The 27,500-nt window shown below is 41.2% G+C and overlaps 1 protein-coding gene across 1 annotated transcript in view; it reads left to right on the top strand.

Annotated features, from left to right (window-relative positions):
• LOC122798075 (serine/threonine-protein kinase Nek11-like) overlaps positions 1 to 27,500 on the top strand; it is an 818,720-nt gene that overhangs the window by 632,903 nt on the left and 158,317 nt on the right. The window contains exon 4 of the mRNA XM_044066732.1: positions 22,346 to 22,464. Coding sequence (XP_043922667.1) covers positions 22,346 to 22,464 — 119 coding nt within the window. The remainder of the gene's footprint in view (positions 1 to 22,345; positions 22,465 to 27,500) is intronic.

Genomic DNA, 27,500 nt, shown 5'->3' with positions numbered 1-27,500 from the left:
TGTCAAAACAACAATTTTTTTCCCAAGGGAAAAAAAATCGCTGTTCCAACAAAAAAATAAATAAATAAAAATCAATTTCAAACATTACATTGTGTTCTTGGTGTGTAAGGTATGTTAAGTATTTGCTACTGGATATTGATCTTGTATGTGGATATTAACTGTAGACTACTATATGTATAGGACATGTCATTGAGGGCTGCTGTCATGTGGTAATGGCATACATATCAGTGTCAGACATCTGTCTGTCAAAACATTCATCGTAATGCATAACCTGTTGGCTAGCTGATTTCTGTATGTCCTGTGCCGATGTCAGGTATCCATCTTGGCTACTTACAGGCAATCCATGCTTGACTGACACTGAGATGTCTGCCCAGCTGTATTATGAATGCCACAGCTAGGAAACCCCACCCTGTATGCACCACATGTCATGGATACCTCAACTAGACTACCACAGTCAAGAGAACATGCTTGGGTACAGGTCTCCAACCCAGACACTGGCCATGTTATGTAATATATGTTGCATACATGTCAATTGGAGCTCCTCACTAACCCTCTGTAGAGACAACCAGATGATTGGATGTTGCATTTAACTGTCTCCCTGGGGATCACTCATGTGGTATCAGTTGATAGATGGCCTGCTGACAAATGTCAGGTGGCATGATACCACTGTACCCACATCCCCTGCTCTTCTCATCTCTCCATGGAAAATATCCTGCTACACACCTAGGAACACCTGCACCTATGGACCCCATTACTGAGAAATGTATCAGTGTACATTACTGAGGATAACAATATCTGTGTGTTTGTTAACTTGTAGTTGATAATACCCTGATGGCCTTCTCACCCACTACACCCCCCCCCATTGCCATAGTTAGAAATGTCTGTTGGTGTGATGGACATTAAATGTACCGTGTTACACTCTTCACCCTATGGGCTATCTGGAGCTTGCAGTACCAGCACAACACTGTTGCAAAAATGGGTAGATAGACGTGGGTTACCCTCTGAGTCCTGGCAAGTGTGTGTATGCGTGCAAGTGTGTATATTTGTAGGATACAGCATTCTGAGGCCACATTCTCCAAATATAATACACCTTGCCATACATTATAAGGGATAGTGATGTTGCTGATATTAGGACAGCCATGTCAAACTATCACCCTACTATCCCTGTGTCATGTGCAATAAATGCATATCCCTGTACTAGCACTGATGAGCTAGACAAGGGGTTGTATTACAGTCATGGTCATTGTGTGATTTTGGGTATATCAGAGGATTATCATGGGTTTCAGTAAGTAAAATATCCAGTGTGGGGTGTGGGTGCTGGATATACTGTCTTTACACCATGGTAACACCAGTACATGTCCCAAGGTCCACTGTCACCATCAACCATACAAGTAACTTATTACACTGTCCAGCCCAATGATGCATGTGCTGTGTGCAAATTATCTGTAACAGAATGTACTCACTGACAAGGTAGTTAGCACTCATAAACCCATGTCTCTCAGATGTGCCTATGACTGTTATGTGGTTGTTAATGTGTATATGACAGAATGTCACACTATGCATTGTTTATTAACAGCCAGTACATCCCCCATTACCATACTGTACAAGGCCTGGTGATGTTCTTCACTTAACAAGAAACTCGGGGCACACCTCATCCTAAAAGCTGTGTGGTATGTGCAATTAAGGCCAAACACAGTAGTAGCAATAAGTACCTAGGAAGGGGTTCTACTCTAAGTGTTGCCAAGTAAGTGTGTGTGTATATGAAGGAATCTACTTCAGTTTGCAGAAAATATATGTCCCAGGAGGTCATCTGTCCAAGAACTGACTGGCAAATGCTAACATTTCAAAGGAATCATCTTGTGGAAATTCATTCCATCAAAACTAGTAGTAGATGTGTAAATGCCCCCTTCCCCACTGTACAGCTGTACAGTGTTACTGGAGTTGGTATATATAGTTGGGTGTGAATGTTGTGGGGACAGCCAACCCTCATTGGGGTTATTGTTGTGTGTATCCCCCTGCTTAGTCTGCTGTAATACTGTACAGTTTATGTTAACAGGTTAAGTAGTTTTCAATCACACTGCATGTGGTTCTACACCATCCCACACCCTCCAAAGTGAGGGCTGCGCCATCCACACCAGCACACCTATGTTTACCAACTCCAGGATTGCACTACATTGGGGGAGAGGACATATACCCTGCCAGTACCATTGTCAATGACATTAAACTAGCAGACTGATTATTTACTGATGTGATATTTTGCCTATTTTGTCTTGGTGGAATTACACAGGATAAAATGGTTTCACTGCAAAATTAAGTACATCCATGTGTACAGTATTCTCGGTATATTGTATCAACACCAAAGCATCTAGGTGTGTGTGTTATGCACAAACGTGGTGTGTGCCACCTAGTACACTTACCATTGTCCACTGTAGAAGGGCTGCTGACATCAGCCACCATGCACTCACCAGTATACACCACTCAGACCTATCAACCATGTGGCACATGCAGTAACTGTTATACAGACCTGTTACTTGTGTTCAGCTGTACCCAGGATATGCACACAGTCAATGTGTCACCACAGTGCCATACCCCTTGTAGGAAACAACAGCAGACCAACATCCTGCTGACACATAGACACCTACAACACAAACAGAATACATTATGGAGACCGCAGTCACTCAGTGTTAATAACAGCTATAATGTATCATAGCTGGACAGCTACACATCCTGACATGTAAGCATTAAACTTTCCAGCTGAAAACATGTTACACAGCATTATATTGCTAAACCTTAGTACATTCACCCTGTGCATCAGAACCATATTAGCCTGTCCCTGCATTGATGGTATGGATGACAGGGATGTGGCACAAGTATCATCATATGCACAGGGTGTATTGTGGGTTTGCCAGAGACCTAGGCTGAGCTGTTTGGTTGACATTATGTGTGTGTGTGTATGTGTGTGTGTGTGTGTGTGTGTGTGTGTGTGTGTGTGTGTGTGTGTGTGTGTGTGTTAGGGTTTTCATTATCAATTAGGCTGTGCAGATGTGGTGTGTGTAGGTATAGAGGTGCCCAAGCTGTGTTGATGATGTGTGTGTGTGTGTGTGTGTGTGTGTGTGTGTGTGTGTGTGTGTGTGTGTGTGTGTATGTATGTATGCACACAGGTCTGTCATGTGGCTGCCCTATACAGGGGTTGGTTGGACAGCTGCAGACCATACATGGCAGGGTGTACAGTTCACCGTCTCCGGCCATAGACATGAGAACTGTGCCTGCCAGGGGTTCCACAGGCACTACCAGGTACAAGCCCAGCTATGGTATTCTCCTCTGATGATGACAATTGTCCACTGGATCCAGGTCCCTGTTGGGAATGGCCAAGACCACATGCACGTGGCCTGCTGTTTTGTGGTGTGGACAGCACCCCCCCTGCAGTGCTGATACTGCCACAATGGGAGTGGCTGCGACTTGTTGCATGTCCACGTAGACCTCCACCTGTTGTTGCTGACCCACCACCACATGGCTGTCGCCCTACTTCCACCATATGCTCTAACACAGACATTGCAGGGTTGAGGATTCCCACCATCTCACCCAACCGTCTATCCAGGACCTCTGCAAAATATCGGTGGGCACCTGCAAGATCATGGATGTTATCAAGTACAGCAGAATGAGTAGCCCTCTGGAGCCTCAGACTCTGTCTAGTATAACATTCCATACATGCTTGTGCCTCCATGACAGCCTGAAACATGCATCTGGTGACACCTGCTGTGGTACTTCTGCCAGGGGAATTATAGCCAGCAGCCCTCCAACGAGCACCCCTGTACATCTGCTTGTATGGTACCTCGCTGGGCATCCGGCTATGGCTACTGTGTACAGACACACTTGCCATAGTCACCACACTGTCCTGTCCCATGCCACCACCCGCCAACTGTCTCTCATCTATGGCCACTGGTGATGAGGTATGTATAGGCAAATGTGACTGTGTGCGGGGATGGGGTGGATAACAGTGGGATGTCAACTGACGGCACAGCTTCTGCCACTGACAACCCTGCCTGTGCCTCACCATACCTATCATCATTGTCAGTGCCTGTATGGACACTAACATCAGTTTGCCTGCAGGAGGGACCCTAACCTACCTCACCACTTATGAGGGGAAAACAAAAAACTGAATTTAAGACCTGTACATCATTGCTTACCTCTACACACACACACACACACACACACACACACACACACACACACACACACACACACACACACACACACACACACACACACACACACACACACACACACACACACACACTCACTCACTTACAGGTGAGGTCGCATAAAGATATCTCACAGACCTCTCATTACCCAGCAGTCATCATGCATGACATATGGCACTCAACAGCATGCACTGCATCTATACTCAATCGCTGTTACCAACATTATACATCTCTGTCATGCATGAGTTGTGTTAGTAGGTGATGCCTCTTCCCCTGGAACATACTGCACCCATGTACACAGTATTGCTGTGCACCTGTTCAGCACCCTGGTGTGTACTGTGCACCATACCTCACGAGTGTACACATCATTGCTGAATGTGTATATGTGCGGCAGTTATGTTTGCTCTGTTGCTCACAGCCCCTATGTGTTTGTCTGACACATACCTGGGATGATATGAGGACAGATGTCAGTAGTGAATGCCTGACCTCTGATTTGCAGGTCATCAGCAGTGCATGTATGAGCAATAAAATCCAATTAAACTGACAATCTTCAACGCTTACTGTGGCTATGAGGAGTGTACACATCCTTATTGTCATGCCAGCCTCTTCCCTGATATGCAATGGGACCACAATACTGCATATGTTAACATTACACACACCTGATATGTGCTATATGAGCTGTGCAATCAAATGCAGTATCAAACAAATGTGTTAGTTGTGCAGATGCTGAATGAGATGCTTACAATATGTGGGTTGCATAAGTGTGCACACCCTTAACACGATGGCTTGTTGCAGCACTTGTTAAGTGAACTACAGTAGTCACTATTCATGGGAGGGGTATACTAGCATGTCCCATCTTCATTTGCCATTATTTGGTCACTCCACCCTACAGATGTCCCCCAACTCTGCCGGATTGCAAGGTCAGCTCATGTGCACAGCCCTTGGAAGTCACACAGTACCTTCTCTATTACTGTGGAATCAGGGTTATGTCTGGCACAATTCATAACCTTGACTGTGTTCAGATACAGCCATTTTTAGTGCGCTTTGGATGTATGCTTCAGTTCACTGTTGTGTTTCAAGATGACACCCCTCCCCATCCTCAGATTTTTTTGCAGATGCTTGATAACTATGGGCCACACATGAGTATCATTTTGCAGTGTTCTAAACGCAGAACACCATGTCTACCAGCCTAGTTCCTGCTAATGAACAGCATACCTAAAGGTGTACAGTGGCACCAGCAAGGTACAGATGGGGGTGGTGGGCCTGAGGTGGAGTGAGGTGTTGCTTGTGCACCATATGTATCTTTATTAATACTGTCTGTAGCTTTCAGTCTTGGTCTCGGTACACCATTACACATTGCAACACATGCCTTTGGGAGACTTGATTTTATGCATATGGTACCTGTAGAGAGCCCTGGATGATGTTTCCTGTGGAACAACCCTTCCATCTGATTACCCTGACCCACAGGCCACACTTATGCAGAGTCCAGGCAATTGTCAACACAGGTACTGCACAGGCAGTATTTGCTAGACATTCCTCCAAGTTCCTCGGTGTTGCTGCATGTTTCTAGGCAGTCTCCATGACCAGTTTGCAACATGTGTTATCATCTGTCTTGGATGGGCATCTGTTTATTTTCTACATTAATGTTGTCCCATACTTCATATTCACATACATGACTGCACTGTTTGGCATGGTATATGCAGTGGTGAGGAAAAAGGCTACGTCTCCCACTCCTGAGTGCTAACTTTTCGGTATGGAATCCATTCAATGGTTTGTAAGATGTGTGCAAGCCACGGCTGCCTGTGTTGCAGGTGAGTGTGCAAATGTCATGGACATACTTCTTGGACAGCAGACCATTACTTGGTGTAACATTGAGGCCCTGTACTTGACAGAAGGTGCGTACTCAAGAAGAGTGAATGGTGTCAGTACCTCAAAAGCTGCTTCCACAATATGTTATTTGGAGTGTGTGCACACGTATGCTTCCAGTGTTTGTTAAGATATGTATTCCCCATATTTGTTGTCCTAACATAGGATTCCATATTACACATTCATTGCTCATGTTAGGATCACATTACAGGTTGTAAAAGGTGGGGAATGTGTGATTGTGATATGCCGTTGTGTAGATCTGTAACAGTTCCCATTGTAATAGTGGTGTATACACTGTTGTAGCCACTGTATAAGGGTAATGTTTCAGACATGTCCCTACTGTAGGCCATTTGTCCCACCATTATGTTCATCTCTGTCCACACATCTTGCACTGACAGGTTGTTAGTTATACTGCAGGACTCTTACATACCCTTCAGCTATGCCACCATGGTGACCACTGTGATGCAGTGCAGTTAACAGCAACAATAAGTGAACATGTACAGCATGCATTATGAACAGGTGTGTTAAATGTGTGCATGGCAGATACCATGGCCATAACATGGCTGGTCTATTGGCAAACCTGAACAAAAAAAATGCATACTCACCAACTTCAGGCTGCTGCCCCAGAGGTATACCAGAGGGACCTACATAGTTGTGTGAGAGATGTAATTTCAGTAGCCACACCTGTGGCATTAGTACAGGGTGGGAGCAGGATTTCAGTACATCAACATTACAAACCCACAATACTAGAGATTATGCACATCTGTTCATTACTACACTGCAGTAACAGACTATGTTATCTGACATATGCAGGAAGATACTTTACAGATGAAGATGGATAAGCAACAGTGGTCTGCTAATGTGCCCTGGGGCCTTACCTGCATGCTCCTCATCCATTGTGTAGGTAGCACCCACCTCCACAATGCTATAATCAGGTTCCTGGCTTGGTTGGCGGGCGGGTGCCCCAAGGCTGGCAAGGAGCTCCTCAGCATGTGTCAGTGGGGGCTGGATGGCATGACCCCCACCTGTGGCTAGCTGGTCCCTCCTAACTGCAGAAGCATGCTGATGGACGTGGCAGATGAGGGCAGTGCAGCAATGTCACACCTGCTCATAACTGTGGTTATGCAGGCCATCGTGTACCCTGTGGATGAGCTCGTTCCACAGGGCAGTCCTCTCCTGCAGATCATGGGCCATATGCCCAAAGAGGGTTCTGTGGTGATGCACAAGGTAGTTGATTATTATTTCATTCTCCTGTGGAGTATAAGCAGGGAGACACTCCCATGACATGGTACCTGAAAGACATATAGGAAAAAAAGGTCTGAGGACCTCATATACTGCAAGGATATAATAGTTGTTAATTGACACCCCCCCCCATATCTGCAAGAATAATCTGAACACACAAATCAATGGGAATGTTTACACCAAACCTACTGTTGGGACATATATCCTCTTGTGCAACAAATATTGAAATGTGTTTCTATTCATATTCCATGTTGAAACACTACCATTGGTGTTCTGTTGCTAACAATGTAACCTGCATGCCATTGTAATGGCCACTGTGGTTCCATATATGCATGTGTTCTGTTTGCTATGCAACTGTTCCAAATCTGGAGTTTTGGGTTAATGTGAATATCTATGCATGCTGTTATAACTAATCCTGGATTGTGTTGACTATTACTACCCACATATGTTCTATAACTGCAACACCATAGCATGTTTGGGAAGGCTGTTCCTAGCAGAATCACCTCTCCCACCTCATCTCGCTGTGGCACCGGGCTCCAGCACATCTGGGACCCACCCTGGGATTTCCTTATCCGCTGGTTCTGCACTACCTTCAGGTCGAACCACCTCAGGGGATGCTGCTCGTCCCCCCTGGCAGCATGCACAGACAGGATCCTGTCACCTGATGTCAGGTCTAGGGTCTGGTGCATAGGGAGCTCCGCAGAGAATTGGGGGATCTGCTACAAAAGCTTGAGGCCCTCGTGATGCAATTAGAGGGTCAGCCTGCCTCTCCTGCTTAGCCCCCAGCACAGCCACCTTCAGGGCCGTGAAGGTGCAGTGGTGACTGCCCATGGGTGGGGACCTCAGTCCCACTGTTTCCATTTGGGGGCTCATGGGCTTCAAATTTCCAAACACCCCTCCCCGTACAAGGTGTTTACCCACCACATGTGTCATATACCACCCCTGTATGTTGTCTTGTCCTTCTTCTGACCCAACCTACCTCCCCAAATATGACTACTATCCTTCCCCAACATCCCACTCTCACCTTAACAATAAAAGGGCAATTTTTTCCCAACACGAATGTCACAGCATACATAACTGCCCATTTCACACCTGCTTACAACTGCTTACAGATGCCTTAATCACTATGTATCCAACAGCCCTTGTTCTGGCCAGAAAATAAATTATCAGCCCTTGCAAGTATCTAACCCAGGACCATACACACCAGAGCCACAGCAATTTACCACTAAGCCATCAGAGCTGCAGATATGTGTGATGTTTTCTCAAACATCATGCAACACAGTCATTCAATATATACACATATATATATGTGTGTGTGTGTGTGTGTGTGTGTGTGTGTGTGTGTGTGTGTGTGTGTGTGTGTGTGTGTGTGTGTGTGTATGTGTGTGTGTGTGTGTGTGTGTGTGTGTGTGTGTGTGTGTTTGTGTATCTGTATATATGTATATATATATATATATATATATATATATATATATATAGTGTATTCAAACATCGGATCCACACTCTGAACCTCCTTCCTCCACAGCTGCACTGTTCTGCCTTGCTACAAAACAGAGCATCACATGTGGACACAGCCTAATATTAGGGGGGATATATAGGGACAGATTGTAGATATGCCTGTTACAAACCTATGAAGTTTGTGCATGATACATTTCACATTACCATGACTGTTCTGAAGGTGGTGGGGTCTGAAACTCATGTGTCTATCATGACTTCATTACATCCACCTTCAGCTATTTGCCAGACTAATATACATGTTTGGAGGAACAGAACAAACACTATGATGGCTTAAATCTTGTCATTCTGTGCAGCTCTGCACAATTGACAGGTATGGCCTACTGCTCACAGGGCCAGATGCTATGTCCATAGCAGTTGTTCAGCAGGACATCATTACAGCAAGTCTTGATGGCACATATAAATCTTTCAACATCATCTATCCCATTACTACAGACCAAGTACTACATTCAATTACATGCTGACATGTTTCACATACCTGTTTTATTATTGTGCTCTCTTCTGTGTATCACTTGGATATCTTCCTTGGTTGGTTTGTTGTTTTTATTTTTTTGTATTTTTGTTATGATTATTTTTGCTTTTTGTTTTATTTCTCTCTCTCTCTATCTCTCTCTCTCCACTACAGGGCTCGAGCTGGTTTGAATAGGTTGCAGCATGGCTTTTGTAGGTGATGCTCATGATCAGGTGATGGCCTCTGCACTAATTGGTGTTCCCCACTTGCTAATTGCATGCAGCCAGCTGTGTAGTACTTCCAATAGCCAATGTCATAGCAACCCACTACTATAAATGACTACATCATGTGGCCGTTGTCTCTTTACCTTTCCTGCATGGAAGACATCCTTCCTGTGTGTGTACAGCAGTGTTACAGACAGCAGGCAGGAATACCTCTTACAACAGGACTTGCAGACACAGACCAACTACATGTTTGTATAAGGTTCCAGACCTATGGACAGTGTGTGAGTATTGCTATTATATGCTTTGAATACTGCTAGTTTTATAGGGTTTGTGTGTACATGCTCGTTTTGCATGGAACACAGTCTTTCCTGCATAGCTCTCAACTGTGGGCCTCTCCACATGATGGCCAGAGGATTGGCTGTTATGTTTTGTCTGTTCACCACACAGGTCCTGTCTCTGACATGTCAGTGGCATTCTCTCTGTTGATTGATATCAGTACATGGCAACAGCCATTTTTGTTTCTGACTTCATATTCCTGAGTAAGGGTATGTTGCAACCAGTCATGTAACACCAGCAAATTTTACAGTGTATAACAGCAATATTTCAAATATGGCCATGTGTTCCATCCTCTGTTATCAACCTTTATACCAGGCTTTGTCCAGATTTCATGCAGTAAGAGGTTGTTAGGTAATGGCCTATTGTTATTTAGTGCTGGCATTCCTGCTATCATTCCAGTGATGTTGTGGACTCCCACACAAATTGTGGGGTAGGGTCCATATATATGAGGGCTACAGCTGGACAAAACATGTGTGACCTTGTAGAGTCCAGAGGTCAGTGTATGGAGAGCACTGTTATTTGGCCTTGTAAGACATTTTATGGGGGAAGGGTATTAAATGTTTTTAACCTAGACTGTTACAACATGTGAGGGATATCAGTAGTAAGAAACATTAAGGTATATGGCTGTACAGTTTCATACATTTCACCATGGGAACAGTGGTGGGCTAGAGCTTACTGTGTTACACACAGTTCTGTTTGCCAGTGTGATAGTGATGTTTTAAGTTAAGCATTGTTATGTAACAGATACATTTACATTGCGACAGCTAATACTTTCCCCCTAGGGGTTGAGTACAGAGTGTAATTGGACGCTGCTGAACTACAGCTGTAATAAAGTGTTGATTGGTTCTTATCTTCAAGGCAAGTGTTTTTTTACTGTTGTACTACTTGAAGGCCTTAGCCTGCACAGAAAAGTATGTTATGTTTGTCAGATTACTGTATCATATGTTTTTCTTTGAGAGTTGCATTAATCAGTTATTATGTATTACAAACACCTAACTACTATAATTGAAATAGTACAGAATCATTTCTATGTATGCAAACGTGTGAGTGGTGTCATGTCCTTTGCATTGTGTGTGGGTATATGTTTCATGCAATAATTCTCATTTGTAGGAAAGAATCAGACACTGGCTATTTTAAAAGGTGGCAACTGTAGGAATAATGACTGATATGCTGTGCACCCTCTATATATACTTTTTTTAGACATATCTATAATTAGATATATATTTATATGTGTATGTATGTGTGTGTGTGTGTGTGTGTGTGTGTATATATATATATATATATATATATATATATATATATATATATATATATATATATATATGTATATATATATATATATATATATATATATATATGCATATGTATATATGTGTGTGTGTATATGTATCATTGGAATGTTTATCGCTTCCATATTGTACATTTCCTATGGTAGGCTGACTGTTCTGCATGATATGTTAGAGATATCATCCTGACATCTTACAGCTGAGATGGCTTACTATTAACTTATTGTGGCTATGTTGTGCAGGGTCCTGGGTTCAAAACTTGCAAGTGCTGGTTATTGTGTTGCAAGGCAGACCTGTTCAGCTCTGGAGGAAGGGATAATGGGAATAATTACAAGATATCCCTATTTTGGGCCCCTTCACTCCCATTAACAGTGCCTTTGGTCAGATGTTTTGCAGTGAGATGTTCAGAGTGTGGATCCAATATGCGAATGCAATACACACACACACATACATATATATATATATATATATATATATATATATATATATATATATATAGATATATATATATATATATATATATATATATATATATATATATATATATATATATATATATATGCATGTATGTCTACATATATACATATATATATATATATATATATATATATATATATATATATATATATATATATACATACATACATACATATATATATATATAAATACATTTTCCCTACTGTTGAATGAGTGTGGTGCATGATATGTCTGAGAAAACATTACATTTATGTACAGCTCAAAATAGTGGTAAATCACTGTGGTATGGTGTGCAGAGTCCTGGGTTCGAAACTTGCAAGGGCTGATTATGTTGTTGCGGGCAGAACAAGGGCTGTTGGATACAGAGTGATTAAGGCACTTTTAAGCAGTGGTAAGCTGGTTTGCACCATGGTAAGCAATGCTAATTTCCGGTTAAATATGTTTACAGACAGTTAGTCTGACAGTGCTTAATCTGTGTAGCCATTGCTTACTGCCATGCAAACAGGCTTAAACTTGCTTACTACTGCTTAAAAGTGCTTCCTCCCACTTACCCCATGCTAATTTCTTTAAAAGAAAAGAAAAAAGGATGATAGGAATGTGGTGAAAAAGGGGGCATGCAGAGGGAAAAACAATTGGGAAAGTAGCTATGGATGTGCAGGGTGGGTATAGGGAAGGTCCATAGCTGTCCATTTCTTCTACAGCAACAGCTGTGTATATGTACTGAATTTGGAGGTAGATTTGGACACTCAAACCCCTGAGAGAGGGGTGAGGACAACAATAATGTGTTGTGAAGCCAATTAGACCAGATTACATGTGTCCAGTGGACAGGTGTGCAAAATGGACAGATATGTATGCGGTGACATTTTTTGGGGGGAACAGATTGCCCTTTTTTTTTAAGGTGAGAGTGGGATGTTGGGGAAGGATAGTAGGTATATTTGGGGAGGTAGGTTGGGTAGGAAGACAGACAAGACAGACAAGACAGCATACAGGGGCGGTATATGACACATGTGGGGGTAAACACCTTGGATGGGGAGGGGTGTTTGGAAATTGGAAGCCCATGAGCCCCCAAATGGAAACAGTGGGACTGAGGTCCCCATCCATGGGCAGTCACCACTGCACCTTCACGGCCTTGAAGGTGACTGTATTGGGGGATGAGCAGGAGGGGCAGGCTGATCCTCTAAATGTGCCATGTGGCCCTCAAGCTGGCATAACAGATCTCCAGACTCCCTTTGGAGCTCGCTATGCACCAATCCCCAGATCTGACTTCGGGTGACAGGATCCTGTCTGCGGCCACTCCTGGGGGGGACGAGCCCTATCCCCTGAGGTGGTTCCACCCGTAGGCGGTGCAGAACCAGTGGATGAGGAGATCCCGGGGTGGGTCCCAGGTATGCTGGGGCCTGGTGCCACGACCAGATGAGGTGGGAGAGGTGGGTCTGCTGGGACTGGCCTTCCCATACGTGCTATAATGTTGCAGTTTTAAAACATATGTCAGTTAGTAATAGTCAACACAATCCAGTGTTAGTTATAACAGCATGCATATATATTCTTATTAACCCAAAACACTAGATTTGGAACAGTTACATAGCAAACAGAACACCTGCATATATGGAACCACATTGGCCATTACAATGGAATGCAGGTTACATTGATAGCAACAGGCCACCAAAGATATTATTTCAACATGGAACATTAATAGAAACACATTTCAATATTTATTGAACAATAGGGCATATGTCCCATCAGTGGGTTTGGTGTAAGCATATCCACTGATTTGTGTATTTAGATTGGTATTGCAGATATGGTGGGGGGGGGGGATGTCATTTAACAACGTATATATCCTTGTACTACTCACAACTTTAATGATCATTGCTCTTATCATTAAGGTAATATTTTACGTTATACTGCCTTGCAAGATGAGCTCCTGACACTTTTTAAAGGCTCAAGATAAAGTTCTAAAATTTCATGCTAGGTAATCATCTGAATACCTTTATGATATAGTCAGAAGGTTGGATGCCACATTTAGCCAAAGTACAAGCTATGTTGGACTCTTTAAGACAGGAAGGACTTAGAGCTAATGCTGCCAAAAGTAAGCCTTATATATTAGAAGCCAGATGAATTCAGTATGTGATTGGGAAGGACAATACATGCTGTTCGTTATACAAAAAAGTCAAAATACACACCAATCAGTTGCATTACTAGATAACATTTATTCATAAAAAGACATTAAGGTATAAAACAATATCAATTAATAGTTTAATTTCAGTATGTGTCTTTTAAAACACAGATTTAATACTTAAAGCACCACTGAAACCAAGATATGTATGTGCCTATTGTTTTGTCAGCAAGTGTTATTCAAGCAGTTCAGTGCATGATGCAAAATTTGCATGCCTATTACTAGCCTAAATAATTTCAATTATCCAAAAAAAATGTAATTTATGTTCAGGACCAATGTCAGTAATATGCTTACTCATGGCTTTTGTAATTACTTTTAATATTAGGTCAATGCTCTGATATCCTGTCTTTTCATTTTCTGTTGTAATAACCAATTAACATACTCAATACAGATCACATGTAATAAATAATACTGAAGGCTTCACACTCCATATGCAATTTAAAGTAATAGTTCTTTTTCACAGAGGTGTGGATAAAATTTGGTTCCATCAAAATAAATGTACAGAAGCGATACTTGTAAAAGGGAAAAGTGCCAAACTTCTAACTACCCTGCATACAGTCATCATCGAACATATCTTTGTAGCTCAGTTAATTACTGGTGGAGTAGTCTGGCTGTACAGACATACAATCAGACAATCTAGTGCAGCAGACATGATCACAATTTAATGAGGATAGCTTTTCAGGTAGTATCATCAATACAATAAAATGGATATATGTTTTATATAAACTATGCTTCTTGGAGGTGTTCTAAGATGTGTTTGTTGTTTCCATGGGAGGGTTAACTGAGGTGTATAGTCTTAGTTAGAGAATTTCATGATAATCTGTTTATGTGGGGTTTGAAGTCAAACCAGTTGTTTTTAGTAGTATGCTCTTACACAATTAAGCAGACTGGAGTTGTTAACTTACATAGGTGAAATAGTGAGAATGTGGTGAAATAATGTAGCTGATGTGTATGTGTGTGACTGTGTGGGTGTGTGTGTGTGTGTGTGTGTGTGTGTGTGTGTGTGTGTATATGTATGTATGTATGTGCACACATTTGTGTCTGTGTATTTCTATGTGTGTGCATGCACGCTTGTATGTGTGTGTACGTGTGTGTGTGTGTCTTTGTGTGTGCGTATGTATGTGTATGCACATGTGAGTGTGTGTGCCTGTCTGTGTCTATATGTGGTTATGAAAGACCAGACTGTGTTGGCGTGCTCCAAATGACAAGATCACTCGATAAAGAGATCTTATTTCTGATGAGCAATTTTATTATATTAACTATATACAGAAATGCATTGAATTTGGCTTGATGAGGCGAAAGTATTCACTCATCAGTGAAATCCTTCACATATATCAGATAACTGTGGGATTAGAACTGCTTCTTACCAGGTAACTTTTACAGATACTTTCAAGTATACTTTAGTCCTTTCTTTGCATGTTGCAACTTTAGCCTGAATGAACTCGGTGAGACTGCAGAAATAAATAGTATGAATGCACCATAAAGCATTAAACATGCCTCAAACATAAAAGTAGCTCTAACAGTCACAATTTCTTAGAAACACTCATACCTGCATGCCCCCCCCCTACACACACACACACACACACACACACACACACACACACACACTCACACTCTCTCTCTTAAAGCCAGCCTCATTGTTGTTTTGACAGGTTAGGTGACTTTGCAATTCCTATAGGGAGTTTGTCTTTGATATTTATGACAGATATTTTTTTCCATCTGTTTTTTCTTTTGAAGTATTATCTCACTGCCAGACAGATAATAATTACTGAAAGGGATAATCAGTTCACATAGTTGAGATAATTAGTTTAGAAAACTCAGGCACACATCTTCATAACATCTAGGCAGCCCCTCTAAGATGTGCTTTGTTGATTGTTATTTATTTCATATTTTAAGAACTGTTACCAAAGTAAATAAATTGTGCTTAATCATATGATGCTCATTTATTTCACTGAGGTAAAATCAGACTCGTATCTAAAGGTTATAGATTTATATATATATATATATATATATATATATATATATATATATATATATATATGCGTGTGTATGTCCATATATCTATAGATAGATAGATTCATATTTTTTCAGACAAATGGTGCTTTCGCTAATCATGTTTAGAAATTATTGCACATGCACTCTGCAGCAGTGGGGACATTTGGGATATTTGCAAACACTAAATATGCCTGAGTTAATCTGTAGTAACAAAGTATGGGAGAAATACAGAGGATATACTGCAAATAAAACATCTGACATATTAGGAAGAAATATTTTTCCAAAAGTATTGTCATATGATACAAACAGTGACACACTGACACTATATCAGCCATTGCTGCAGGCACGGATGCTGTGAGAGAAGCACTGTATGGCACCATTGCCAGAAAATTAATAGATGAAGCTTTTCAGGAAGGATTGAAAGAGGAGACTAGTAACTCAACGATTAGATAAAAGCAGGCTGCATTTTCTGTAGTGACATAGTCAAGTCCATTTGAGTTCTGGCACTATTTTAAATGTACATGTGAACTAACTGCACTCCCTTGAGAATGCAGCACAACATCATGCCTATTCATGTAATATGTTCAAAGGTTCATAGGTTCATAGGTGTCTACTAGGCTAATGGCCCTGGAGCCTTTACAAGCCTAGCCCATAGAAGTGCCCTGGCATCGTGCCGCCCAACGTTTGTTCCTGGTGCCTCTATCAAGTACAGCCACTGGAGTGATCCCTGGGGTGAACTTTCTATTACCCATCCACTCAGCAAGATTTCTCTTGAAGAGGGATAGTGAGGTGCTCTGCTTGACATGTATGGGAAGTCTATTCCAGAGCATGGGCAGTCTGTGGGTGAGGAACCTGTCCCTCCAGCACGTTCTGTTGTTAACTCACAAACTCCATAATCCTTGGAGGGAATCACAGTAGCACTTCTAACTAAATGATAGCAGTCTATTGTTAAACTAATATTGCTGTCATCACATTGTTAACTTCATGTTGCTTGAAATAATAAGGCATGTTCTTACAAATAATGGTGGGATACCATGGTGCAAAAAGTAATTTGCTTGGCATTTGAAGTTACATTTTCTCACCTAGGTAGAGTAAGACAAACAGAAATTACTTGTCATTATTTGGAACAGTTTACTTCAGAGATGTGTGTTGTTTCACCATTGTATGTTTGATGATACTAGGGCTGTGATTCATAGATAATTAGTACATCATGTAGCACTAATTAGTGCCCATGTGAAGGGTGCAGGTATTGAAGGATTATGTGTAATGCATATCTTCTAATCTGTGAGTCACCCCACAACGTGACTCCTGATTATTGGCACTGCATAACGAAGCAGTGGTCATCTATGAATCCCAGCCTTGAGTCTAAATACTGTATCACAAAATATACAGCATATTGCCCTACAGAGGCAGAGAAGTGTTATATCCAGTAAGGTTGTCATTAACCTATATTTCATTTGAACTTCTGCTTTCATACAGCTGACTTGATGAAGCACAATCCCATATTATGTAAACTTTTTATATGTACCACAACTGTTCCTTATAGCACAAATTTGGACATGTAATATCCTAGGGCATAATATCCATGCAGTATGGGGAGTACTCTACACATAATCTGTGCTCGGGAAGTCTTAGAAAAAGGCACATGTGTTGCACAATTTTCATTATGTCAAAAAGGTGCATAGCAAGTTTTGTAGTGCATGGAACATGCTGACTATGCTCTGATATTCGGAAAAAGACAAACCAGTTAAGCACCAGAATATCACACTACACAATCTTAACATATGATAAGCACCCCCTGTTTATGTTGTTATGGTCAGGTTCCATGTTAGGCAGTAAAATCTGCCAGCACTGACTAGCAAATGACAGCGTCAGAACAAAACATCTGTTTCCACCTACTGTCCATACCCTTAGCATGCCCCTAATGTCCTGCAAAAGAAAATAAAATAACATACTATTGATAGAATAACAGAATGTGTATTTGCCTGCATAGTCTGAAGAATGTGAATGCAGAAACTCAAATGTATGTCATTATTTAATGACTTCTAGCCTCAATGGTTTGTCCAAAAACCACATATTTTTTGAAAAACAGACCAAAGATATGAAGCAATAATCTGGACATTCTGTGAAACTCTAGACAGATGAGAGGTATGAAAGGTGAATGTAAACATAACGGACTATGTTACACTACCTCTCTAACAGATCTTGCTAAGTGATTTATGGCTTTGAATGCTGGGAAAACCTTGGCAATTTTTCTCCCCTTTAACTAGTAGCAGATAAGGCTTCCTGCACTACAAAGAATTATTATTGTCTCACTGATCATAATCCCTTATTATGTGTTCTCAACATGGATGCCAAGATTCACTTCTCAAGCAAATTTCTTGGCATCCATGTCTCAAACAAATGGGTTATGACTGGTGAGCCGATGATAATCCTCTATGTTATGTACAGCTTTCAGATGTTATTCTCTTGTCTTGTGCAAGAGCATGTACAGTGACAGACACAGAGCATTGCCAAGAACATAGACAGCTTTTAAAAGCTGTAAAACATTTCACATTGCCACAAAAAAAGCAGACTGAAGTGTTTAACAGCTTTTAAAGCTGCTAACCCAGCCTATCTGGACCTCGCCAAGGCCTTTGACACCATCCCCCACTCTGGAATCATAGATAAACGTACTAAGCTGGGCATTATTCCCTATGTCACTCGATGGGTTGCCAACTGGCTTACTGACAGAACCCACACTGTAAAAGTAGCTGACTCCAAATCCAGCTCCAGAGAAGTGACAAGTGGAGTACCTCAGGGTTCAGTCCTGGGACCACTCTTGTTTGGCATCTACTTCCCTGACGTACAGGCCAATACTAAGGGACTCTGGCTAACAAAGTTCACAGATGACTGCAAACTGGGAGCCATTATTGAATCTCCAAATGATGTGGATACTCTACAAAAGGGCCTTACAGAAACAGATGCTTGGTACCAGAGCCATGGGCTCAAGCTCAATGCCAAGAAATGTATAGTTATCCCCTTTGGGAAAAAATATGTACCCATGAATTACCACATAGGTGACAGTACACTAAACACCAAAAGCCTGATAAGAGACTTAGGGAAACAGATGGACAGTGGACTCACCTTTGATAACCACATCACCACAACAGTCAGGAAATCCTTCTATGTGGCACACCTCATCACTAAGGACTTTTCATCCAGAAAAAAGGACGTCATTGTCCCACTGTACTCATCCCTCATTAGACCCATTGTAGAATACAACGCCCCATTTGGTATGTACCTCTCAAGACACCTGCAACAACTGGAAAGGCCACAGAAATACCTCACTAAAAGAATCACAGGCCTAAAGCAGATGCCCTATGGTGCACAGCAATGGTTATTCCTCTCCACAAAGTAGGGGACACAACTGACCCTGGTAACTATCGCCCCATAAGCCTGACTAGCCTGGTCTGCAAGGCTATGGAGTGCATCATCATGGAACGCACTAACAAAGACATTGGGATCCTCCAAACACTTGACCTGAGCCAGTTTGGCTTTGTTATGGGCAGATCATGCCTACTAAATCTGGTTGACTTCTTCGAGAAAGTCACCAAGGCCATAGATGAGAGAAAGGTGGTTCACACAGCCTACCTTGGCCTCGCCAAGGATTTCAACACCATTCCCCACTCAGGTATTACAAAACAACTCACCAGCCTGAACATAAACCCCTACGTCACTTGATGGGTTGCCAACTGGCTTACAGACAGAACTCACACGGTAAGAATAGCGGGATCCAGGTCCGACTCTAAACCAGTCACAAGTGGTGTCCCACAAGGCTCGGTCCTGGGACCCCTACTGTTCAGCATATACTTCTCAGAAGTACAGGCAAACACAGGAGGACTATGGCTAACCAAGTTCGCTGATGACTGCAAACTGGGAGCCATAATTGACTCACGGACATCTTCCAAAAGGGCCTTACTGAGACAGACACCTGGTGTCAAAGTCATGGCCTCAAGCTAAATGCCAAAAAATGCATAGTCATCCCATCTGGGAAAAACAAAACACCCACAAATTACCACATAAGTGGCAGCCCCCTTAATACAGAAGAGGTAATAAGAGATCTGGGGACCCAGGTAGATAGTAATCTCTCCTTTGACAATCATATTGCCAAAGTAGTTAGGAAATCCTTCTATGTGGCCCATCTAATTACTAAAGGGTTCGCATCTAGAAATAAAGAGGTTATAGTGCCCCTCTACTCATCACTCATTAGACCCATCATAGAGTACAATGTCCCATTTGGGATGTACCTCACAAGACACTTCCAACAGCTGGAAAGAACACAAAAGTACCTCACCAAGAGGATTACTGGTCTCAAACATATGTCCTATGCAGCCCGACTGAAAAAACTCCAGCTGTACTCAATGACATAATGCTTACTCAGAGGTTATCTCTGCCTGACTGACAAAGCCATGAACAACTCAGAATTGATGGACATGCTCCACCTAAATAAATCCAAGTCACTGCAAGCCACGTGCTCTAGTGAGCTAAACCTCACCACAACAATAAATAGAACATGCTGGAGGGATAGATTCCTGTCACAGAGACTCCCCATGCTTTGAAACAAAATTCCAAATTACATCAGACAGAGCCTCTCATTAACACTCTTCAAGAGAAACCTTGACGAGTGGATGGGTAACAGAAAATACACCCCTGGGATCACTTCATTGGCTCTGCTTGACAGAGGATCAATTAATTAATCAATGGGGCAGCGAAAGCCAACACACTCTGGCTAGGCTTATAAATGCCCTCAGGCAGATAGCCTAGTACCTACCTATGAACCTATGCTGACTGCCATAAAAACCTCCAGCTGTACTCTGTCACATATCGTCTACTTAGAGGCGATCTCTGCTTAACATACAAGGCCATGTCAAACCCAGAGCTGTTATACATGCTTAAAGAAATCCCAATGCCTCAGAGCCACATGCCCCAGGGATCTAAACCTTGTTATCACAATAAACAAAACATGCTGGAGGGATAGGTTCTTGACCCAGAGACTCCCCAGACTCTGGAATAGACTGCCCATACATGTCAAGCAGAGCGCCTCTTTGGCCATCTTCAAAAGGAACCTTGACAATTGGATGGGAGAAACGAAATTCACCCCGGGGATCATGTCAGTTGCCCTGCTAGACAGGGGTCCAGGAAGTAAATAGTGTGGGAAGAAATAGCCAGGGAATTGTTATGGTTAGGCTTGCATAGGCCCTAGGGCCAATAGCCTAGTACCAACCTATGAACCTATAAAGTGCACTTAGCTTCTGACTGCTCTCTATGCATCATTATGTGTTTCACTGTTTTCAAAGCTGTAAAACACTTTTGTGTTCCCACTCTTTTTTTTCTGTTTCTAGTTCTACAGCAGAGTACCTGGCACTCCATGCACTACAAAGAATTACGATTAGGTCTCTCTGATCATATCAAACTAGTTATGTGCTCTCAATATAGATGTGAAGATTCACTTCTCATACTTCATTCATGAGGTGAATTTCTTGAAATCCATGTCTTAAATACATAACATATATGATTATGATCATTGTGACCAACATATTATGTATTCAAGACATGGATGCCGAGAATTTCACCTTGATAGTGAAGTGAAACAAAGTTTAAGAGGTGAATTTTGCCATCCATATCAAGAACATATAGTAAGAGTTATGACTGGAAAGACCATTCATAACTATTTGAAGTTCATGGTGCTTTACCTGCTCCATTGTCTACCAATAACATATAAAAGGTATAAGCACAAAGTGTTTTATAGGTTTGAAAACAGTGAAACACAGGCAGTGGGTAGAAGCAAATTATCCCTTTTATGAAGTAATGGATTTGGTTGCCGCAGTGGTGCAGCGGTTAGTGTTGTCACCTCACAGCAAGATTCTCGGCTAGAGTGCCTTCTGTGTGGAGTTTGCATGTCCTTCCTGTGAGTGATGGAATTTTAAAAGGACATGCAGGTAGATGCGTGTGTGCCTTCTCTGAAGGTTGGGCACTGGGCTGGCAATTCAACACCGTAAAATCCACTGCCAAGTATAAGCGGACCGAAGATCCGCTGTGGCGACCCCTAACTGGGAAAAGCCAAAAGACTATGAATTAATGGATATGACAGCTGTTAGCAACTTCACTTTGGCACACTTTTTGTTTAGCAGAGCAAAGTCACAAATTCACTAACACCTTTTAAAGCTGTTTTAGTTTCTCCTGCTGTTCTGTGGTGGCCAATGTTAAGTTGCAGCATGAGACAAGAGCTTAACAGTACTTGGAGGTACTAAACTAGTCTGCCTTTTTCCCCCCTGATTTTGGAGCATAATTGTGGAACTCCATGTACTACAAATTTTTTATGATTGTCGATTCAGTCATAATCCTCTTTGTGTTTTAGTTCTGATTGAAATGCCTACTGTAACTCAAATAGGTTTAAATAGTTCACAACTTCCTTTACATCTAGGCAAACTGTAACCAGTAAAATAATTTGAATTGATATGCCAACACTCTGTTGATCTACTGTATCTTTTTAAAGCACTCTAGGAAATAAATATTGTTTCTGTTTTTATTTTTAGGGCAAAGACCTTGAGTGCAAGATTGAAGAGTATAAGAAGGCAGGACAATTATTTCCTGAAATCCAAATAATTGACTGGTTTCTTCAGCTCTTGCTTGGAGTTCACTACATACATAACAGGTACACAATGTTTTCTAAACTTTCAAAAGGATAACAGATTAATAGCAAATTTAATGAATTTAGTCAGTTACATGATATATGGAGTAAAAACATTTATAATCACACTTAAGGATAACCATTTTCTCTTCGTTGATATTTAGATTGTTTTGCTTTCTTTCTGTTGCCCATGAAATGATTTGTTTTCCGTTTGCCATTTTTTATATACATTTGTTTCTGGCACCATGTAATCCCTGCACCCATTCCCATACATTCTTTCTTCTGATTTCCCAGCTTCCTGTTTGCTCCTCCCCTCCAAACAGACATTGAGTGCCCACTTATTGTGTGTATGCTGTGCTGACACAGAGAACCGGCCCCTAATAATACATCTTGTAAAAGGGAACAACAAACACTTTATACTAAGAGGAAGACAGGACCTATACAGACATGTTATATACTGTTTTGCTTCCCAGATCTGCAAAATATGAAAGTGTGTGATGTATGCCTGGGTTCCTTTCTGTGACACTGTATTGCTAGTTGTAGTAGAAGTACAACAACCCTGCAATGGACAAGTTTGAAAACGCACAGTCAAATGATTCAGTTTGAGCAGTTAATGATTCCATGCATCTACTCTTTACAAAAATAAGAAAACAAATGCCCATAACAGATAGAGAAGGGAGCCTACCAGACTGAAATAAATGCAAAAAACGTTGACAAATGTTTCTTTATCAAGGAATCCTCTTATATATTTTCTGTTAGATCATTGTTTTTTGCATGCATCTTTATTTAGCAGTTTAACAATGAACCTTCTTGTTAGACTGAATGCTTCAGAATATTAGACCCTTCTCATATCTGGTATACTGACGAATCCATAATAAAGCCAGCACCTATTTTTATGTCTAGTGAATATTCTGTCTTTCTTTCTTGATTTGTTCAACTTCTCCAGCCTTGATACTATGAAATATTTACTAGGCATAGTTACCTCTTTGACAAAAATGAGTCCAGTCCCCTTAAGTTGCATTTAGCTGTGCCCCGTGCATCTTTACTTGCTAAAAGTTCCTTGGTGTTGATTTCACCTCTCATCAATGTCCCCATTTGAGCTCAGCATTTATCACTGGTTGAGGTCAGAGTTTCTCCATTTTTACTTGCAGCAGTCTGGCTAATACTCTGGCTCCCTTCCCTTAATCATTGTATTGTTTGCCTCTTTGAGACCATCTGAAAGACATTCTCCATAACTTTGACAAATTTATTCTGTACATGGGGTCTAGTTTCTGTGACTGATGCAACTGCTTTCATTTTGGTCTGTCAGCACTTGTCAGTCAGATCCATACACATCCTACCAGGGGCCTATTATACCTTCTGGAGACACATTTGCTTGAGACACATGTCCTCACTGCCACTAGCTTGTTTCTGCAAGTGCTCTTACTCCTACTAGCTTCCCTTAAGTAAGCATCCCTCCCAAACCTCAGTCTGTTGTAGCCCTACCAGAACCCTGATCCTAATCCTAAAAACTACCACCCAGTCCTTAAACCAAAGCTCAGGATTGCTTCCAAAACCTAAAATCCCCCTCCCCTCCCTAGACCTAAAGTCCCCCTCCCTGCTTCCTTTCCTAACTTACCTAGCACACAAGCAATTCCTCTCTTCCTTCTTTCCCTAGCATGTGAGCAATTGCATGTGGAAGCTATGTGGCTGAATAGACACTCAAGTCCCTGGTTGTGAGGTAGTAGAATTTGAGCAGCTGAGACTTGAGTGGCTGCAATGTTTCCTGTCATCAGCACAGCACAGGAGGCCTCTTTCTTTATTCTGATGCCTTCTGTCATTGGTGAACACTAGCTGAAGTCAGAGCCAAATCATGGTTAAAGGGGGCTATAGGCAGGGTAATGGTCCAGGGCTCCCCAAACCTATCAGTATTTTTCTTACTTGGCTATCTATTCCAAATTACCTTAAATAGTATTCAAATGTTTCAATGTTATGCTGTTTTATTCCTTACATTTATAATTATCACAGAGTTTTGGACTTTTAAACAATAAAACTATTATTGAAGGTCATGTCTAACAAAAAAATAGCCCTCATGTTGAAAACAGACTATATATGATTAACTGTAAACTGTTATTGCCTTAGAATTCACATCTTTTTAAAGTCTACTGGACAAGCAATTAAAACTAAGAGATTTGGTTATTTTTCTACTTAATTTAGTGATTGCTTGGACCAGGACAGTTGTGTGTGCATGTATCTATCAGAGGTGTTCTGCAGTTATGAATACTGAGTGGACAGAAATTCCAAGATCTATAGGAATGGTCCAGGGGCATCCTTCCCCCAAAGAGGAAAAAATAAATAAATAAACATTTTGAAGCAAAATGATGCATTTTGAAAATGTTAACATATTAAAATTATTTTGTCGAAGAAGGGAAATTTAGATAATTTTCTTATACTAAAGCTGTTTCTTACAGGTGTTTATCAGCTGAATATGTTTAGATTAAATGAGGATATTTTGGAATAAATTGCAAACCTACTAAAGACCTATATAGAGGCATAAACAGAACTCAAGAACTGTAGAGGAACTAAAATTACACAACATGCCACAAGCTGTGAAAAGAAAACTAATCAGAATTATTGTACTCGATACAAAAAGAGATCAATACCAACTATTAATTCTCAGAATAAATCTATAAGTTAAGCTAAACTACTCTCACTAATGTTCTTTGTTATACTGCATAATTACTGTAGTCCCTATCAGTTTTCACCTTTCTTACTCTTAGAAAAAACTGCAGCCTGCAGCTAATGGGGGACAGAATGCTTTCCTGTATAATTTAAGTTGTGTACATAAAATAAACAATAGTTTAGTGAAGGGAACATTTAGAATAAACATAATGCTTTGTATTTTTTTTCTGCGCCCCCCCCCCCCCAATTTGGGCTTACAGCAGAAAACTTTCTGGATATCATGGTGAACTGATTACAAAACTGTACCCCCCCCCCCCCAATAGTAGCAAATTAAACCATTGTCCAGCAAGTTTTTAAACCTTTAAAGAAAAATCTAGCATCATAAAGTAAGGGTCAGCTAAATTAAAGTAAAATAAAATAAGTAAAGAATATTGTTTGTCCAGTCTTCAGGAGTAATGGCTGATTTATCGATACACCTAGCTCTGTATTTTTTAAGGGAAAGATTATCCAAACAAAGTGATATCCCATCTTTCTTGCTGCACAATAAGCATTTATCATCTAGCAAATGTAATATATTAACCTGGTTTGCAGTAGTAAGATGGGAAGTAATCAGTCTAGATAAAGCTCTGGAAACTACCAGCTGTGATATTAAAATTCAAATAAAAGTTTCCAATGAAAGAGCACTACAGATGTGATGTTTGCCCTGAAGGTGTTGATGGAGAATATAGAAGTCAGAAGGAGTTATATTGTGTCTTTGTGGACTTAGAGAAAGCATACGACAGACTGCCTAGAGAGGAGTTGTGTTATTGTATGAGGAAGTCAGGAATGGCAGAGAAGTATGTAAGAGTGGTACAGGATATGTACGAGGGCAGTGTGACAGTGGTGAGGTCTGCAGTAGGAATGATGGCTGCATTAAAGGTGGAGGGGAGATTATATAAAGGATCAGCTCTGAGCCCTTTCTAATTTGCAGTGGTGATGGATTAGGTTGACAGATGAGATCAGACAGGTGTTCTCATGGACTGTGATGTTTGTGGATGACATTGTGAAGTTTAGTGAGAGTAAGGAACAGATACAGGAGACCGTGGAGAGGTGGAGATATGCTCTAGAGAGGAGAGGAATGACAGTCAGCAGGACTGAGACAGAATATATGTGTGTGAATGAGAGGGAGGATAGAGGGATGGTGAGGATACAGGGAGCAGAGCTGGCAAAGGCGGATGAGTTTAAATACTTGGGCTCAACACTTCACAGTAATGGTGAGTATGGAAGAGAGGTAAAGAAGAGAGTGCTGGCAGGGTGGAGAAGGTGGAGAAGAGTGTCGGGAGGGATTTGTGACAGACTGGTACCAGTAAGAGTGAAAGGGAAGGTCAACAAGATGGTAGTGAGACCAGCTATGTTATATGGGTTGGAGATGGTAGCACTAATGAAAAGACAGGAGTCAGAGCTGCAGGTGGCAGAGTTAAAGCTGTTAAGATTTGCAGTGGGAGTGATGAGGATGGACAGGGTTAAAAATGAGTATATTAGAGGGTCAGCTCAGGTTGGACAGTTTGGAGACAAAACCAGAGAGGCAAGACTGCGATGGTTTGGACATGTACTGAGGAGAAATGCTGGGTATATTGGAAAAGGATGTTAAGGATGGAGCTGGCAGGTAAGACAAAAAGAGGAAGCCTAAGATAAGGTTTATGGATGTGGTGAGAGAGGACATGCTGGTGATTGGTGTGACAGAGTAAGATGCAGAGGACAGGAAGAAATGGAAACAGATGATCCACTGTAGAAACCCCTAATGGGAGCGGCTGAAAGAAAAAGAAGAATGGCTGTAGAAGCCATTAAAATAACAACTGCGTAAGCTTTAGGCATTGAGGTAATTGAAAATGGAATGTCATTTAGCTAACTGCTCCCTATAATGCCAGATGTGTTACAAAAACGCAGTGAGATCAGCTCATTCCTACTTTATTTGTGATTTGGATTTTGATTATCTACTCATGATTCAGCTGCACATGAAACTGATAGAATGGTGAAGCAGATCCTGTCCGTGGACTTCCATGTCATTACATCATCTCCCTGATATCTCTCCCACTAATGCAAAGCTAAGTTGTACATTTGAGGCTTGACAATTCATTAGTTTTTTGTAAAAAAAAAAAAAAAATGTATATATATATATATATATATATATATATATATATATATATATATATATATATATATATATATATATATATATATATATATATTATATATATATATATACTTTACTTACCCAAATGGCCACATCATCGACCTTCACTTTGCCGAGACAAAAGGACTGACATCCAGAACACTGACTTTCCCCTCGAGGTAAGTAACCGCTTGGCCATAAACCAAACAAAATTAAACCCACCCATGTAGGGGGCTTTGCCCCCACA

The sequence above is a fragment of the Protopterus annectens genome, chromosome 3.part1, assembly GCF_019279795.1.
Source record: "Protopterus annectens isolate FY-2018-M chromosome 3.part1, PAN1.0, whole genome shotgun sequence".
Classification (NCBI taxonomy): Eukaryota; Metazoa; Chordata; order Ceratodontiformes; family Protopteridae; genus Protopterus; species Protopterus annectens.
This window is presented reverse-complemented; position numbering and strand designations above follow the sequence as displayed.